Source organism: Molothrus ater, chromosome 4 (assembly GCF_012460135.2).
Source record: "Molothrus ater isolate BHLD 08-10-18 breed brown headed cowbird chromosome 4, BPBGC_Mater_1.1, whole genome shotgun sequence".
Taxonomy (NCBI): Eukaryota; Metazoa; Chordata; class Aves; order Passeriformes; family Icteridae; genus Molothrus; species Molothrus ater.
Window position 1 is genome coordinate 13,687,406 of NC_050481.2, and position 18,840 is coordinate 13,706,245.

At 36.2% G+C, this 18,840-nt stretch overlaps 1 protein-coding gene across 2 annotated transcripts in view; it reads left to right on the forward strand.

Moving 5' to 3' along the window:
* LRBA (LPS responsive beige-like anchor protein) overlaps window positions 1-18,840 on the forward strand; it is a 368,959-nt gene that overhangs the window by 134,322 nt on the left and 215,797 nt on the right. For both annotated transcript variants that reach the window (XM_036381985.2, XM_036381986.2), the window contains one exon: window positions 17,545-17,711. In XM_036381985.2, the coding sequence (XP_036237878.1) occupies window positions 17,545-17,711 (167 nt within the window). The remainder of the gene's footprint in view (window positions 1-17,544; window positions 17,712-18,840) is intronic.

Here is an 18,840-nt window from a genome sequence, read left to right on the forward strand (position 1 = left end):
CTGTTCAGTGTTTCATCTTTCTAGTGAAGCTTTGGTTTGCACTTGGATGGATTTAGGCAAAATTCTGTGATACCAAGTCTCAGTTCTTGAGTAAAGTATTTTTGATGACTGTTCCAGGAGCATGGTTCCTTTATTTGATGTTTGTGTTTTGTCTTGTTTTTGGTGTTTTGGGCTTTTTTGCATGGAAGAGTCACATGAAAAGTTAGTAAAATGGGGGAAAATGCACAATACAAAACTATTCATATTGTTGTACATTATGGTGTGTGTCAAAGAGCAGTGGAGACTGGCACACAATAATTTTCAGAAAACTTTCTATAATGGCTGGACAAGGATTCTTCATTCTGAGGAAAACAAACCACTTGGTACTCTTTCATTTAAATGTTACTGCTCATCTAATTGGGAAAATAACCTGCCTCCTCAAAGTGTCATTTTTGAGAGATTGTGTGTCATCAAGGGGTGTCATCCCCTTGAATTTTGGTCTTATTTTTTTTCCAACTCTTGTCATCCATAGAAATAGAAAGTGCTGGCATTCTTGTTATTGGCTGTTTCTGTTGATTAGCTGAGAATTTCACATGACTTTCCCTTTGCATTTGTTATAAATCATGCTAGGCAGCTAACTTCTCTGCATGATTTCTCTTCAATAATTAAATCTAGCATTTCCAGCTGCTGTAAAATTTGTTGCCCTTTTGTGTTCAGTTATGTTTTTTCATGCGGAAGACTTGGACTTCCTCACAGTTTTAATTCTTATTCAGTGTCAATTTACAGGCTGTGGTAATAAACAGAATGTTTTACTTCATGGCTCCTGCTGGGAAACAAATCTTAAACCTGGTATTGCCTTGACAGAGGTGGGATGCAAGGCTAGGCAAGCGTTCCAATAGTGACTTGAATGGAGCTTTTTGCTTTTTGTTCCTTGGCAGAAGGCAAAATCCACTGCTTCCCTTGATGCATAATCTTCTGTATTCCAGATATTTTCCCCTTTGGTGCACTAAGCATTAAATGTTGAAATATGTTATTTGTATCAGAGGAAGTGACTAAAAGTGACTGCATGTCAATTCTGGCAGAATACCTGTAAGTCAAAGGGAATGTTTGAGACCCCTTGAAAGAATTATGGAAAGGTATTTGAGGTTTTTGTAGTTTCTGTAGATGATTGTTGCTTCTGTATATAATAAGAAATTACTGTGGGAAACGTTTTAATCCTTGACTGGATCCATATTTTCCATAGTTTACCAGTGGTTTTAACAAAAGCTGCTTTGTTATAGAACCTGTGCATCAAAAACTCCTTCTGTGGCTCTTAGAACATCCTTTTATATTAAGTGTTTTTCAGCACACTTAATAGTAATGTCCTTATTTATTAAAACAAAAGATTTTGTAGTGGTTTCAGTGGGAATTCTCTCCTTTAGAGTGGGTCAACATTGATGGTTCTCCACAGAACACATGGAGATAAAGGATAGTGCAAGCTGCAGGAATGCACTCAAAAGTTGTTGTCATTAAGACTGAAAAAATGTAGTGGGGCAACATGAAGGAAGTTAGATGTTCCCTCTATGGAAAAATTAGGCTTTACACATATTGTTATGAACGGGCTTGACTCTTCCAAATTTAAATTTTAAATAAATGCTGCCCTTTGCATTGGGACGTTTAGGTGTTACAGCACCATCTGTCTGTCAGTAGTAGGAAGAAAAAAGAAAGACTTTTATTTCTTAACATATTTTTGAGGTATTATAGATGCTTCAAAAGAATTTACAAAGTGCTGAGCATAGGAGAATTTTTTTTTTTTCAATGGGAGAATGAACCAGTTTTGTTCTGCTGTGATATGTTGGCAAGTCCCAAACTAGGAGACTAAACTTCTTTTATTCCTGAGGCAGCAATTTTTGTGATTGTCTCATGTTAAATGAAGGAGACTGACTAAGTGTAGTTTGAAAAAAAAATATCCAGGAAGGTCATGCCCAGTGTTTTATAATGTTTGAGATTTCAACTTCTTCTGTCCTTTCTCACATCTTTTACATATTTAACACATCTACTTATTTTTTTCTTCCTGTGAATGATAAACTTCCTTTTTAAAACTGTTTATCGCCTCTCATAAGTACTGTTACAGATTATTGTATTCACTAGAAATTACCAGTAAGCTTAAATAATCTACTCTCCATAGGTCTCTGAATTTATCTTTTTCTGTAGGAATACATCTGTACTCCATCATAAGATGTTCCTATCTGCCCTACCTCATCCTGCTTTTGTTTAAATATATTTTTGGCATTCAGACTTGATGAGCTTGATCTTTCTTGTCTGTCTCAAGTGGCTTATTGAAAGAAATCTAATGAAGCCTGACTTCCTTTACAAAGGCAATGATGGCTCTTGCCAGTGTGTTTATTCCTTTGTTTGCTTTTTGCTTTAAATACAGCTCCAAGTTTGCCTTTTAGAAATTTCAGACTTATTGCCATGTTGCTCCCTGCAGTCCTCCAGAGTCCATTTGGCATATTTCTTTCCTCTGGCACTGAGGCAGTTTGAACAAGAGCAATGCAGCTGATGGCTGTGCTCATCCCTGAGTTATTCTGGATCACCTGAGTGGACACTGCCTGGTCTCAGCAGTTGCTCTTGCCCCAGTTTTCTTTTATAGCATCTCTGTTCTGGGGTGGTCATGTGTTCCAGGAGCTCTTTTTACCCTTTGATCTTCTGTTAGCTCTACAGAGACACCTTAATGGGCTTCCTCCTCCTGATTTGTTTGAAAAATAATTTAATGCTGCCTTTTATGGCTTTATGCAATTGTTCCTCCATTTCTTTTGACCTGGTTCATTCTGATTTTAAAACTATCATGCCATAGTTAACATATTTTTCTGTTTTCCTTTTTTGGGAAGACTTACTGAAGAATGCTAATTTCTTTTTACAGCTTAACCATTCCAGCTTTTTGTTTGTTTGTTTTTAAAAAAAGTCTTCTTTTGGATGGAATATGTTTCCTTTGAACCCTTAATATTGTATCTTTTTATCCAGGTTTTGTGTGGTCTATTAAAACATTTTCCATGTTTTTCTGCATCTTTTTATATTTATAATATGAAAATTAGGCTAGCCTGGTAAGAAATTTCTTTCTTCAAATGAGATGTTCCCATCAGAAGTGTTGTTGTTCTCACCTATTCATGAAAAATAAATCTGTATTGTTTACCTTATTTGTTATTCATGTACAGATTTTTATGGTAGCTCATGCCAGGTAATGATTCTTAAATAATCTGGACTGAAGTAATACAATGTAAACAAAATGCAATTTTCTAGCACTAACAAAGCAAATAACCTGTGTTTGATTGGATATTTTATACTAAAATTTCTGTCCAGAGATAACTTGTATTGCTTATGGTACCATTTTAAGAACAGTGTTAGGAATTGTTCAGCTTTGAAGAAAAAGCACTGGTGACAGTACACATCTCTCCTATGTGTTTTATTGTAACTCAGTTTGATCTAAATGAGAAACACGTTGCGTTAAAATAATTCTGATATTGGAGCTGACAAGGTCACAGAAGATTGTCAGGGTTCTGAAGGTGTTATTTCTCAGTATTTCAGGTGGTAGGTTGGACTTAAGTACTCTGCTCAGTTGTAAACTTGAGCTTATTTTTATTTCCATTTAGCATTATTTTTTTCCTGTTGTGTGTTTATTATCTTTGGGCTTCACTGTCGAACCTGTTACCCTATGTCAAAGTGTGCATTCTTAAGGAAGAGCTTATTGAAAGGGAAAATGCAGTAACACTCTCCCAGAATACACTCCCACTCTTCTGCAATTTGAGGTGATGCTTGAGTTGTAAAATGCCTTTTCCCTGATAGTGAGTCAGGTTGGATGAGGAGACATCCAACAGTATGAGTTTCACAAACAGTATTTCCTAGAGCACCTTCTGTTCATTACACTGTTGTAATTAATAGAGTAAAGCTGTTGCTGATAATGGCTGATGACTACACTCAATGCTTACAGTTGGGAGGCTGAGTCCAGCAAGTGTAATGAAGGATTAATTCTAATAGCTGCCAAATTATGGCAAAAAGGAGCAAAGATAAAGGTGAACACCCTGGACATAATTTTATATCTAAAATTAGATTATTTTCTGTGTTTTATTATCTAAGGTGAAGCTCCTGTGCTGTGTTATTATTATGATGACTTGGTCTTCCAAGCTTCCCCTCCAGTTCCTCACATCTCCTTTGTGACTAAATGGTTCTGAGTAGCTGAGTGTCAGCAAGGAACTCTCTCAATTCATTATTCACTCATTCTGCAGACTGTTTTTATGTATGTGTTGGAGAAACTGAAACAAACTGACGGGAATTGTACAGTTAATGTTACTTTGACCAGCTCTTATCTCATATTTTCTCTCCTCTCCTTCTGGAATTAGCTCTACTGATTCTTGTCAAATACCCTTTCTTTGGCTGCTTTTTCTTTTATTGTGTTTTTGTGATGTTGGTCTAGGTAAGTCATGATATCTTCTCAAAATGTGACTTTTTAAATGAAAGTAGCTTGTTTATGTGAGTGGAGGATTTGTGCTTACTGATGTTTTAAGAGCTTTGATGAAAAAAAAGAAATTAGCATATTCTTCTGTTGTTGTTATTTCCCGATTTCACATTTCCATGGAAGGTGAAAATATAAATGTCAAAACCATTCTGAAAAAAGTGTTAGTTACAGCATGATAATTTAGTTTCTGTTTTGCCTACAGGAACCCAAACCTGCATTTTTTTTTTTTATGTTAAAGCAGACTAGGAAATCGAAGACTTTTTAATAGCATTAACTTTCAGATGAAATGTTTTCAACCAGTCTTTATAATTCCAGAATTAGTGGAAACATTTATATATTTAAGATTCTTCCATCAAGGCACAGGGAAGCGAATTATTGAAAAGATAAAAATAAATTTGTTTGCTTTCTGTCAGAGTTCATATCTACAGCCAACCTTGATAGAAGACCAGAATGATTTAGACAAGTTTGCTTTGGAGATTCATAACATATGCTTGCTGGACAGAATTGAGTTATCTCTGCTCTAGAGAGTAAGTTATTGTAGCAGGAGCTGACAGAGATGAAGATAACTGAGGGAAATTCAATTACCTTTTAGTGTTTTCCTTCTAATAGGATTCTTAATGTGAAAAAGATCCTTAGATGATGCTCCTGTGTTGCTTTGTGAGATCTGCTTTGATACCTGCATCCAGAATAAAGTGAACTCTTCTTTTCTGGCCTTCATTAAGGTTGAAATATGCATCTGATTGCAAAATGGGTGTTAGCTTTTGATTCAGCATATTATCATTTGCAGTCCAGATGTATTTGACAGTCTTTTGTCAGTAGTCTTAAATATTCTAAATGCAATTTCATTTTCAAAAGTATTGTTTTTATGTAAAAAGGTTGTTTGTAACAGCAATTGAAGAAAGCAGTCACAAAATTGTAAAATAATTCCCTATACTCTAGTGCTGTCTCAGTGTGGTTTTTCTCTCATTTGGCATTTCCTGGCAAAACCACCCAAATTACAAACACTATTTATGACTGACCTGAGTTCAGGCTGTTGGGTTAAAGCTGTCCACTTGACTATTAGCTGCATTTCATGTAAAAGCTTTTCAGTTCTGAAGTTACTGGGGTAGACTGGTGCATACAGGTATTAGGATGTTGTTATTTGTGTTACTTGTAAAATATATTTTGTAGTGTCTGGTGGTTGAAATGCAAATTTAGAAGTGTCTTTATGAGGGCAGCTCACTCTGCAGCTGTATGTGCAGAACAAGAACAAACCATACAAGTTTGTGTACCTGCAGTATACGCACATTTACTGACCCACTAAACTACTGCCTAGAGCTGAATGTAAAAAGAGTTTCTTTTTTAAATTCTGAACCTTACTAGGGTCGCAAAGTGTGCTTTTTATCTGCATTGTTTACCCAAGCATGTGCGCACTGGTATTTCTGTATAAGAAAGGAAGAAAAAGTATCTTCATGTTAGATTGATTTGCAACCCCAAACCAGGTTTGGATGTGCCTAAAAGGCATGGCATTCCTGACTCTATAGAGTAATGAATTGAAATTCTGGTCCATATTTTGAGTAGCTACCTATCTTGATCTATGGCTTTTTGGTTAAGCCAACTGTGGTTACCCTCATCATTATCTTGCTTGGACTAAAATCATAGTAGGAATTTTCTCATTTTGTTGTTAGTGCAGTCTCCTGATTGAGGCATGACAGTGTTGATACCTGCAGGTTTATTTTTTGATTTTCATGAAGGTGACTTATGAAAATCATCTTTGGGACAACATACTGAGATGCTTAGAAAATGTTTGAAGGTGTTTGTCAGTAGTGCCTGTAAGCACTTAGAGTTAAGGTTTTTACTGTTACCTATATTTCTTCCATTGAGTATTTTTCTCATTTATCTTTTAGTATGTTACTAAGGAGAAAATTGCACAAAATGTTGGATTTAGTGTAATAACTTACTTTCTTGTTCCATTGAAAGCTTCAGCCTTTCACTGAAAATGCTCCATTATGAATGCAAAATATTGTGGTGTGCAGAAATAAACACCCTCATGAGTGTTGGTTGAAAAGAGACAGTAATTGCTTAAATAAAGATTTTACAACTAAATTGATAAAATTATCTGTAGTTTGTAGTAGATGGGGATGGCTGGGACCCAGGGAGGTGAAAATGGTGGAGAACTGTCAAGTCACATCCATCCAGGGGTGGTATTCCTAATCTTTTCCAAAGGCAGCTGCTTATTTCTGAGTAGATCTATACAGCTTTCCAGGAAAGGGAACAAGACTGCACTAATCAGAATTCTTAACTGGAATTGGAAGGTCCTTTCACATTGTCTCTTCCACCTCACTGCTTTGCAGTCCAGGTTTTCTCTTAACTTCCCTGTATTTAAAGTGGGAATCACTATAAGAGAGTTTAAAAACCTTTTCCTTCCTACTTCATGTTATCTTTTTATTGAAGTGTTTACAGAATGAGTCTCTACTGTTTTTTCTCTTTGACCTAAATGGGAGAAGGCTGAACCAATTCCTTTGAGATGTTATCAGGTCATGAAAAGGAAGATGTGTCAGGCAGTTAAGTTGCTCTTCTGATGATTATTTTGTCAGGGAAGCTTCCAAGTGTCTTAGAAACTTCTGGATTTCACTGTTAATCTGGAGTCCAACTGGAAGTGGCAGAGTCAATCCTTAGAAAGATTTACCAATCAGAAAACCCGACTATCTTCACTATTTCCTTCACACAAGATGTTTCTTGTTGCTTTTCTCACCACTCCTCCCTCCCACCTGTTTCCTGCTCAAATTTCTAACTCGCTGTTATTAATTCACTACTTTGAAAATGCATCTTCAAAGATTTCTGGCCATCTTAAAAGATTTTGATATCTCGGAAGTAGGGCTTGGAAGGTGATGATAGTGACTATGATGAGCAGTGCAAGTCCTTTGGTCATCATTCCAGGTTTTTTTCTTTTGTATCCTAGTGCAAAGATACTGGATTCAGTTGTGGTTTGTTTTTTTGTTTTTTTGTTTTTTGTTTTTTTTTTTTTTTTTGTCAAAAATTTACAGGAACAAATTTTAAGTCTAAGTAGTAATGCCAAGATTATGGCCTAATGGATTTTGAGAAGTTTGTGCTCCTTCAAGCCTTTTCCCTGCATGATCTTGCAGAAACTTGAGATTTAAGTCTTACAAAACTATCCTGAATTGTCTGTTGTCCTTAGAGTGGTTGGAGATTCCACCTTTTGTGGCTGATGCCAGTCCTTGACAGATAAAGCCAGCAAAATTCTCAGTTACTGGATGGGTTGCTGTATCATAGAGAATGTGTGGAACTTGTGAAACAAATGTTGTCATAACTTGGGACCAGAGGCCAGGGTTGGCCCTGTTCCTTCTCCACTAACCCCAGCAGGACTGAGTCATCCTCACCAGAGCTGGCTCCATGATGGCCCTTGGTCCCAAGGGAAAAGAAAAAATTCTGACTTGTAAAATATTGATTATTTTCTCCTGTGCTGCCTGTTAGAAACCCCAAATATCTCATTTCTAAGCAGTTGTTGAGAGCCCTGTAGCCAGCATCACTCATCTTGGCACTGGCCTAATGCTGTTTTGCAAGGCGATTTCATATGGTCAGCATGAGAAGAGGGAGGAATGTTTCCTGGGTTATTTTTGAATCACAGTTGTTTGAAGCTGTTCAGAAATTTGGAATATTAGGCATAGTTTATTGGCTGGAGTGTAACTGAAGCTGTTAAAGTGTGTGAGAGATGTTGTTACATGGCTCTTTGGTATGTCCAATAACTGTTGCTTACATGTGTTTTCTATAATGTTTTCTGTCATTTCAGTAGTTTCTTTCGGTTTTGTGCATGCTTGGTGGAAGCTGCTGATTTTGATTAGTCACTGTACTTTATTTCAAAACCTATAATTTTAATGAGTGAACTGTAATTCACACCAAAACTCAGATTTGTGTTTTAAAAATCCACAGAATTGGTGTTGCTTTTTTTTATTCTGCGTGGCTTTTGTGCTCTAAACATAACAAGCCCAAGTATTGAATTTATTATTTTACACTGAATTAAATTAGCAAAGTCTACTTAAGCAGGATTTGTGCAGTTGGAATGTATAATCTGTTTGGTGTTCTTACACCAACATCCCTGCATTCAGCTGTTGGTAGAAGATGCTGATAACTGTATTGAGGGTGAATATGAAATCACCCTCATACCATTTAAAAAAAAAACAAACCCAGAACAGAGAGAAAAACTTTGTATGCTGAACTTAAAGAGAGCCAAAATCAAAACTCATCAAGAACATCATAACCTTGAATTTGGAATACTTCACAAGTTCTGAAAAGTAGCATTGAAATGAGAAATAAAGAGAAAATTTAGGAAGTGGCTTTTACCTGTTCTTATGTAAAGGTAAACAAATTGTTTAGGGAGTATTATATATTTTTTTTAAGTAAAATTGACAACATAAAGGATGATGCCAGTGGAAACTCCTTGGTGCTACATAGTTCTTCATTTCCTTGAAGGAAGCATCTGTGGTAGTTGCAATACTGTCTCTTGCATTGTTGCAGTCTTTTCATTTACACAAAGAGAGCAAGAAAAAGTATAAATTTTAGAGCAATATTCTTGGTCTGCGTTCCGTATTGTTCAGTATAAGGATCTGGAGTTGTATGAATGAGTGTTTTTCACTGAAGACTTCTGCAAAAAACCCAGAGGCTGTTTTCTTCTCATGCTTCCAGTAATGGGAATATTTCAAATGCCGGCTTTTTATGGATAGTAAAATCACCCAGTTATAAAAGAAATTAAATTATCCAGCCCCCAACAATTTTTAGAGCCAAATGTCAACCTTTCAAGGGTGGTAGAATTTTTTCTGAATAAGAAAATGTTAGTTAAGAAAACTTCTTATACATCTTATGCTGTTCTAAAATTAAAAATCACATTACCTTAAGGCCTGAGAATCAATCGTAAAGGAAAAGGTCTCATACTCTAGGTGGAATGAAACACAAAACATAGAATACTGGAAAAAAGGAGAGGGTATAAAATAAAGTTAAAACAATTTGCTTTTCATAGTTTGATGCTATAGGAACTCTGACAGAAGGCTTTAAGATAAGGCAGAGGTTAAGCCAAAGCTGGGATTGTGACTCTTAACATGTTTCCAAAGTAAGTGACTAGGAATGATTTTAAAGAATAACTGCTATAAAAAACCATATAGACCATATTTTAAAAACACTTTTCTTTGCTTCTGATTTTTTTTTGTCTTTGCCATTTCATCATCGTCTTAATCAAAATATCTTGTTTTTAAAATGCTTGGTCTTGGAAAGAATAAGCCTCTCAAGAATCTCATTTTACAAAGAGGTAAAGAGCAATTTTGGAGTGTAAGTTAGAAACTTGTAAATTGGCAGCACTGAACATGTTATTCTTGAATAGACTTTGGAATAAAATTCCATGTAATCCTTCTTTTTACACAGATTCTCTCTAGTAATTTGAAATTTTTCTGACCAAAAAACCCTCAACAAACCAAAACCCACCCTTAATACTTTCGCTTACTAATTAATTAAAATGTTTCTGCAGATGTAGATGACTTAATGGTAGTAACTAAAGGGCTTTTTCCATGTGTGGGAAGGAAACAGTTTGCCAGCAAATCCATGTTTGTCCTATTTAGCAGTGTTGCTCAAGGATACATGCCAGGCAGGGTGATCATTCTCCACTGTGAGAGGCTGCAAAGGTCCCCAGCTGTCAGACATCAAGACCACTAAATTAGCTCTTGGAACAACCACGGTAGAAAGTGGTGAAGAACAGATGAGTTACCTTTTGGGAAAGAATTTGTGTTTTTAAGGACAATGACATGTTTTTAATTTTTTTTTCAATTTTCTCACTAAGCCTCATAAGTGACATCTTTAGGAACCCAGTCAGGCCTGAAAACAATGTGGTATCCAGAGAACTGATGTTTATTAAAGATGTGCTTGTTGCTGGCATGCAACCCATCATGGCAAGATAGGAAATGAATATGCCTCGATGCTTGTTATCTCAAATGAATGTGATCTCTCTTTTCTTTGTTCATGTATTGATAGATTTTGATACATTCTCAAACTCCTGGATTAAAATCAGAGTTGTGTTCTAAATCCAAGACACTAAACAGGGAAACCTGAAAGTGCTTGAGGGGAGCTATGTACAAAATAGAACCAGAAACACAGACCCCAGACTGGAAGGATATCTCAAGGGGCTAATCTTTCTGCCTTTTGCAAAGCTGGAACTTTACATAAGCTTGGAAACTGTTTATGAAGAGGTTTTTGGCTGGAAATGAATTTTCTTTGTGTGTGTTTTGCAAATTTATAGGGAAATTTAGTAAGTGTGATGTAGCAGCAATATCAAGCAAGAAATAAAATCAACAGAGGCATGTTGATTTTTTTTTTTTTTGCTTAGGATTCTACATACAATATGAATGTGACTTCTTATATAGTAATGAATCCTATATAGAAATACACATTCCTCCAAGGTAAGCTTTGAGACCATTAACATAAGTCAGGTGTTAAATACTGATATACCCAAGTATTTATAGCTGTCTCTTTGATAGCTATAGAAGTTAAAGAATTTTAAGTCATACAAATGCCTTTCATTTTTTTTATAGCCAGAGACTGATGCCACATTTATAGTGACTTTATTTGGAACCTTATTACAAAATGCTGTGTACCACTTATGATGGGAACTAGTGGTACAAGCTATTTTGTAATAAAGTTCCAAATTAGCCTTTGGTTTATCTGCTCATCTGAATCATTCTGGCTACATTTCCCCACTCATTGAGAATGTCCATTTTTTCTGTTTTAAGGTATTATTGTTTCCCCACTTACAGAAATGCACCTTTTGCCACTAGTATGAAAAATAATTCAGAATTAATCAGATATAAAACTTGTGAAAAATTGCTTTTTATGTGGTACCTTTAAGGGCTTCCTAACTAGTAAGTTGTGTTGCTTAGAAATCCTCACTGGCATGTGTTACCTGTTCTTAGAGACTTCATTTCAGGTTTAGCTGTGCCATCTGAACTGCATGTGACTTTCAATCTGTTCAGGTGTCACTCCTGTGCCAAGCCTTGGTGCTGTGAGCTGGAAAAGAACTGTGCTGGCAGCAGGGTGTCAGGGAATCTGAATCCTGGGGAAGCAGGCATTTGGCTGCTGGGGCCAGAACTGCTGGACTGCATGTTCCCACCTTCAAGGCAATGGAAATCCTTACTGTGGTGCCTCAGTGGAATGAGGCAGTTGCAGAGGTGGTGGTCACAATAAGGGCATGAATGAGGACATTCCAGAGCTTTATATTTAATCCTCTTCAGTATTTACATGTTTTCAGCTGATTAAAAGTTATTTTACCCCTTTTAAAACCTTTAGTTGCATAGAAAGGACAGTATGAAAAGATAGCAAAACAAAGTATCCAACACCTGTGAAATAACAACACCAGTGTGACCTTAATTTGGCCCTCACTAAGAATGTGTAGTGAAGCCTTAGATTATGTAAATATATGTCATTTTTTGGACAGAGTGGATGTTCCTTATGAAATAAGGGAGTGTGTCAGTTCCAGAAGTTGTTTGTGGATTTGGCTTGCTTGCTGCACTGGACTAGAAGTTCTTCAGTGAATACAACACTAATCTCTGTGGTGGTGTTGAAACCCCTGAATGTCACAAGGGTGATATAGTGTGCTTGGGGAATGGCTGAAGAAATCATCCCTGGCTGCTTTTCTTAATATCAAACCTGAGAGCACAGGAGCCACCTGTGCAGGAGTGCTGAGCTTTACTGTTTCTAGAGCGTAGGGAATGGTACTTGGATTCTTTCTAGGTTAAAAAATGCCTTGTACTCAGAAGATGTGAACCCAAAAAATATTAAATTTATTGCCAAAATGTGTTGCTTTTAGGCTCTTAGACTGTTTTAAACCAGAGCAGCATGAAGGGACTGCCGATAAACTGGATTTGCAAAAGAGGAGGAGAGGAAACTTCCTATCCTAGTGTGTGATTTGAATGCAAAATGTTTGTACATAACTACAGTAAAAACAGGTCCTTGGATTCGAAAAGAACATTTCTCCCTGTATATTGCTTGTGCTAGTGGTTAGCAGTGGTGCTTAGGGGGTTAGAATATTGGAATAGTGTAGGAAATCCCAGTTTCTAGCAAAAAGGAAGAGATCTTGTTTGTGCAAAGCTTTATCTTGGATTCTGATTCAAGGGTGCTGCTGTCTCACAAATACTATCAATTAGATAAGCATCAAAGAAAAAGTCTAAAAAAAGGTCTGTGGTGCTAGTGGACACTGCAGAAGAAATCTGATTTTTATTTGTCTCTGCTCTTCACTATTTCTTTATTCTGACAGCTGCTTTTTTTCCAGTTGAACTCACATTAGTTTGTCTCATTTACCTACTGTACTAAATTGGGTTCACTTGAAATACACAATCTGCATAAAAGTGCTGTTGCTAGTGTTTATTTGGGTTTACTAAAGCTTAATTTTGTGAGACTTGAAGGTAAAATATAAAGCTGTGGACTCAGCACTGATTAAAGCCAGATGTCTCTTGAGATCCTTGCATTTCTTTCTAATCACAAACCCAAACTGATTGTGGTAGATTTTTTTTTTTCTGGTCATGGCCATAGTTTTACCAGTCTGTGTTTGGTATGATCTAAGTCAACTGCATGCTTTTTTTCCTTCTCTTGTTATTTTAAATGCACATTTTTTCCCCCCTCAGGAATGTCTGGCTATAAACCTACTTTTTTTTCATTCCCCCCCTGCCCCCCGCCCCATTTGTATTACAAACAGTTGATTTAGATGCAGATTCTTTTTAATGTTGAAATCAGATAAAAGGCTGGAAAAGTGGATAAATGAGGTTTGGAAAACCATGGGTTGAAGAGATGAGAAGCCATTGCATTGTGTTCAGTCCATTAAAACAAGAAGAAATGGAAGAGATACTTTGATAAGTGTTCTGCTGGTGTTAACCTTGATGGCTATTATCAGGGGGATGATGCTATATCTATTTCATTGGCTTAAGCTTTTTTCATGCTGAGAGAAATCAATACTTGGAGTCGTTGGATGACAGAGGCATCACTTCAGAATTGACGGTGGCTGTCAGACGTTGTCATTGGTTGACTTTTGTTCGCTGTAGAGGTTTTAAGCTTTCATTTTTCTAAGTCTTATTCAGGAGTCTTTGTAAGATTTCCCTGGGTAGCATTTTTAGTCCAGACTTTAAACCTCAGGTCAGAGGTCAAGTGCAAAGATCTGTGAAAGCAGAGGACTGAGGAGCTCCTTCATTTACTAAAATATCCTTATTTGCAGGGAATTTGCATTAGTGGCAAGACTGCGCATTATCTTATGGATGACTTTTCCTCCTAAGTGACACCCTCTGAGACAGACTGTTCACAAAGCCAGTAGCTTTTAGCTAAATTAGACAAAGGAACTGGCATATGTAAAAGTGTTCAGTGATCTCAGAGTTGAAGAATAAAAGTAAAAAGGTGCAACATTTCTTTTAAACCCTATACTAGTAAACTTTTGAATCTCCTGTAGAAAGCGTTACAATGAAATTTTGGAGCTGGAGAGGTGCAGCCTGAAAATTGCAATGCAGATGGTACCATGCAGAAAAAATATTTTACTTGACATTTTTCTAAAGATCAAAGATAAAATACTTCTAAAAACTAGGTAAATCCTACTCTTAAGTGAAATATAGACAGGCAGAATAGACTAACTTACTCTGTCACTATTTCTGGAATATTTTCTGCATACGGAATGTTCTGTATTTTCATATCTGTAACTTGCCTTTTGGATGACCTTGTGGCCCTTCAGAATTCCAGTTCCTTAGAAATGAATCTTTAGATAACCCACGTGTTCAAATTGCCGGCAGTCTTGTCCAGGCAGACAACGGGAGGGAGGAAGAACCTTGTTCTGTGATAGTAGGGAAGGATTTTGTTCTGTCCTGGATGAAGGGTTGGAAAACAAGAGTCTTGCCTCTATTCCATGCTTAACACACTTCCCCTTTGTAAAACTTTCAGCAGTCACTGAATTTAAGACTTTCTGGAGATAATCTGTGAGGTGTGTATATGAAAATGCATTTTTTTCCTCCTTACAACACTTTGTTTCATCCTAAGTGTGACTGGACTACTCTTGTGATTACGGTTTCATTGCACACTTGCCCAAACAGGTAATTAAACTCATGTAGGCCAAGGCAGCAGTGGAAAGAAGGTTTGACAACTCTGTTTAACTGTATCTTATTTGTAAAACCATATTCTGGCATGACAAGGGTGCACATTGCAGGTGCAAGAAATGAAATACTAAAAAAGAAATGCAGCTGTAAAAATACTTTTTTTAGATTGTACACAAAGAGAAATCAAGCTGGATTTCAATTTTACATAAATGGAATGATTGGGATTTAGTATGAAGTATTGACTCTATATCCTGCTGTCGCATCTTTGGAAGCGGTGCATCGGGTGAACCTGGCATCTGGAAAATGGAAAATGAAGAGAAATAGGGACTTTTGAGTGGTTTCAGAACAGTCTAGTGGTGGTTTGCTACTTTAAGATGGGTCTTTTTGTGATTCTTTTAGTGGAATCAGTCTTCGTTCATTCTTGTATTCAAAGTATTTGAGAGAAGGAGGTGGAGAAATAACTTGTATTTTGCTGTATATTTGGCATATATTGAGGGTAGAAACTGAGCCACTGAACAACTGGTGAGACACCTGTATGTTCAAAGAGAAGGTTATTCTTGCAGAGCTTTCTTAGGGTTGGTAGCTATATACACATGTGACAGCTGGAAAAACTGTGGCTTCTTTCTGGTTTTGTCTGCAAAATATATATTGTAAAGAACATGCAATGTTTAAGAGTTCTTCCTAGAGTGATGTTATAATTTTATGTGATTGATGCCTGTGGGAGCCTCTCAGTTTTGGTGTATAATTGCAAATTTCTATTCATATTAAGTGGTGAATTTCCTGAAAAGTGGAGTTCTATTTCCAGTTTATAACAGGCTGGTCGTGTTTTCGTGGAAGTTGTCAGGACAATAAAATACAATTTTTTTTCTTAGTTTGTCACAGCTACATTTTGAAAATCCTTGTTGGTATTTAATGAAGAATGTGTTCAAAATCACATCATAAAGAGACTTTTTTTAAAGAGGTACAAGTTCACTATATCTTTTATAAAACATTCTAGTTTGATTTCCATTTTATCATGTTTTAAGGTCAAATGTGACTTTAATGTTCCATAAAGAGACAGAGATTGATAATGGGGAAAGAATAACCCTCTAATGTGATTTATATCTATGGATTTTATGTCAGATATGAAAAGTTGCTGTTCAAATTGTAAAGGAGGATCCATTAAAGAGCACTTTAGAACATTTTACTACTTAACTTACCTTATTCACTTGTTTTTAGAATTCTGCCCTTTCGGGCAACTTAAAAATAACAGCTTGTGAAACATTTACAAAGTGCTAGAGAGAAATCGGCATCATCATGGGTGCAAAATAGTTCAATGTATTGGAAAAGACAGCTGTGTTCAGAAAGAGCTGGAAAAATCCTGTTCAGTGTTGGGTATGATTTAGTCATCTTGCATTTTTGTGAAGAGGGGTGGCAGAGTGCTTCATGTGGGAATACAAAAGACAATTTTTATGTCTCATTGACTTGGAAAGTCAGCTGCTTATTCTTCAGTCCTCCTGGATGTCTGCTCATCAGGTGAGCATTGCTGTAAAGTGTGGGGAAATACCTAAATACATTAAAATTGTTGGAATGGTCTTTAAAATTTATTCAGCTTTTAGTACATTTTTGTCGTCTAGTGTCTGTGAAAATCTACACAAGGCCAAATTTTATTTTTTTTTCACATTCTTTCTTTCTGTCAGTTTATATGACATATATATATTTGTATATACACATATATAAATAGCATTCATAGCCTGCTGATTTTTTTGTTTGCAGCAAGTTTCTAAGGCTTGTACATACGTATAAAGTGTTGTTACTGTTTCAAACATGAAAAGCATATGACATTGTGCTGATAGCTAACCTCTAAGAAATAATTGTACTAGTGTCTGCATCAGCTGTGCTCCACAAAGGAAAAGCAATTTTTTTTTGTTGCTGGGCAGACATTTGTGTCCATTCCCCTAACTAGATCATAGAATAATCCAATCATTGACAAAGGCCAAAATGCTTTGTCTGGCATTTGTGATCTGTGGAATTGCCAGATGAAAACTGAAATTACAGGCAGAGAGTGCTGAAGTGGGGAAAAGCCTTTATTGTTTCTACCAGTGCTTGAATTTCTTGGGGGTTTTCATGCACAGCAAAATGGGGTTTTGGTGAGGGGGTTGATAAAAATTTGATGCCCGTTTTTTGAGTTCTTTATTAACAGGCAAATTTTCAGAAGGTCAACAAAACTCCAAACTATGAGACAATGTTTTAACAGAGAATCTCTCATAGTTTTGAGTTCAGTTTGTAGGCGTGACTTACAGTTCTTATTTGCTAGAATTTTCTTTTGAGCCGGTTGGCAAGCAGAAGATGTTTGTGCAACAGGTGTAATACTGCTGGGAAAGTTACTGACTTTCCAATGCTGGCCTGCAAATATGCTCAACTTCAAGAAGCCACCTGGTAAAGATTGATTTAGTCCTCAGATCCATTTTGTTTTCTCTCTGAAAAAAATGTGGATTTTTCTCCTTAACTTCCATAGATATATATTTATATAAGCAACAGCAAGCAGTTGGTTCCCCAAATCAAATCAAGAGTCATGGGAGTGGAGTGGTCAGCTAGCTGACATTCATTATTCTGAAATTTGCCATTGTCTTTATATAGCTAGTCACTTTGTTATAGGCATAACCACTTTTATTTTATATGTTTTGTTCTCCAGTCTGGCCATTCATGGCCACTGATGTGTTGGCTTTTGCTAAATTTTGTGTGTGTGTGATGTGGTTTAAAGAATTCATGATGCACCAAGATCCTCTGCTTGGTTCTCTGGATGGATTTCCTGTGGGCAGCAGCGCAGGGTCTCAGTTCTCAAACCTGGAAAATGGGGTTAATTCTTCTCTTGTGAGGGTTTTGTATAAGTAATTAATTATGATTAATTACTTATACAAAAATGCTTCAAAGTTCCTTTGGATGATGTAATTAAAATGCAGAGTAATAAAGTATTTATTTTCTTGCCAGTCACTGTGTGCCCAGTACTCTGCAGACAAACGGGAAGAAGAAAAAATGTGTCATCACTTGATCACGGCAGCCAAGTACCGGGACCAGGTGACTGCAACACAACTAATACAGAAAATTATCAACATCCTGACAGACAAGCATGGAGCCTGGGGAAGCTCTGCACCAAGGTAAGGTGTTCTTGGGGTGTTCTAAAATTTTATTTTTGTGCAGCAATGCTCTGGTGATTTGACATATGGTCAGAGGTAAGCATGGTTTTTTAAACAAAGTAATAGAAAAAGGGTAAAATGAATGTATCCATTTTTAGTATGGGTGAATATCAGAGAACTGGTTTTGTTAGAGCAATGAAAAACAAGATGAGTCTCTTGTGACTTTCAACTTTGCTTTAAAAGTGTGACAGTATTTATTTTGATTGTTCCAGCCCTATCATTTATTTGAAAAATAATTTGTAAAATTAAATGCTTTCTTAGTAAGAAAGCTTTCTTCTTGGTGTATTATGTGATTCAAGATTGAACCACAGTTCGGGAACTTGTTTTCTTTTCTGCCAAACTTCATACAAACAAATAAACATCTTTTTGAGTTACAGGGAAATGGTGAGAATTGTTATAGTAATTTCAAAGTAAAAGCAGTACTGCCAAATTAATTCAGAATGAATTTCTTTTGGAATTCTCAGCAGGTACCTTAATTACAGTGATACTTGTCTAACTTCTTTAGCTGGGACTTGTGCTTAAGTTTCACTTGCAAATCTGAAATGCCAGTTCAAGTCCCTGTAGAACTGCCTTAATTAATACTTGCAAATATCTGGAACGTATTTAGGCTAGAACCTAGCTGAATATGCTCATGCAGCAAGATACTGTTATTTGAGTGTAATGGAATAATAAGCATGAGAGAAATACATGAGTAAACAACAAACTCTTTTTCCAACTAATGTTTATTCATTGTTCAATGACTACTTGTCATCTGGAAAGAAAAGAAAATTATTTCCCAAGCTCTAATAATTTCTATCATATACAGAAACATAACAAAAATTTTATTAATAAAAATATCTGGAAGCGTTCCAATTAAAAATCATCAAACTATGGCATAGGATGTCTGCAAACATACTGTAAATACAAATTTTGGGCTCTAGCTTATAGGTTTAACAATGAAACGTTTAAATAAGTGTTTAATGCTGTTTCTCTTTTGTTAAGTGAGTTATGCTTAAACCTAAAAAGACTGTTCAAGTAAAAAATGATGAGGGTGCAAAAAACCCAATAGCCTATTTCAACATTTCCAAGAATTTTTAGTAAGGCATGTATT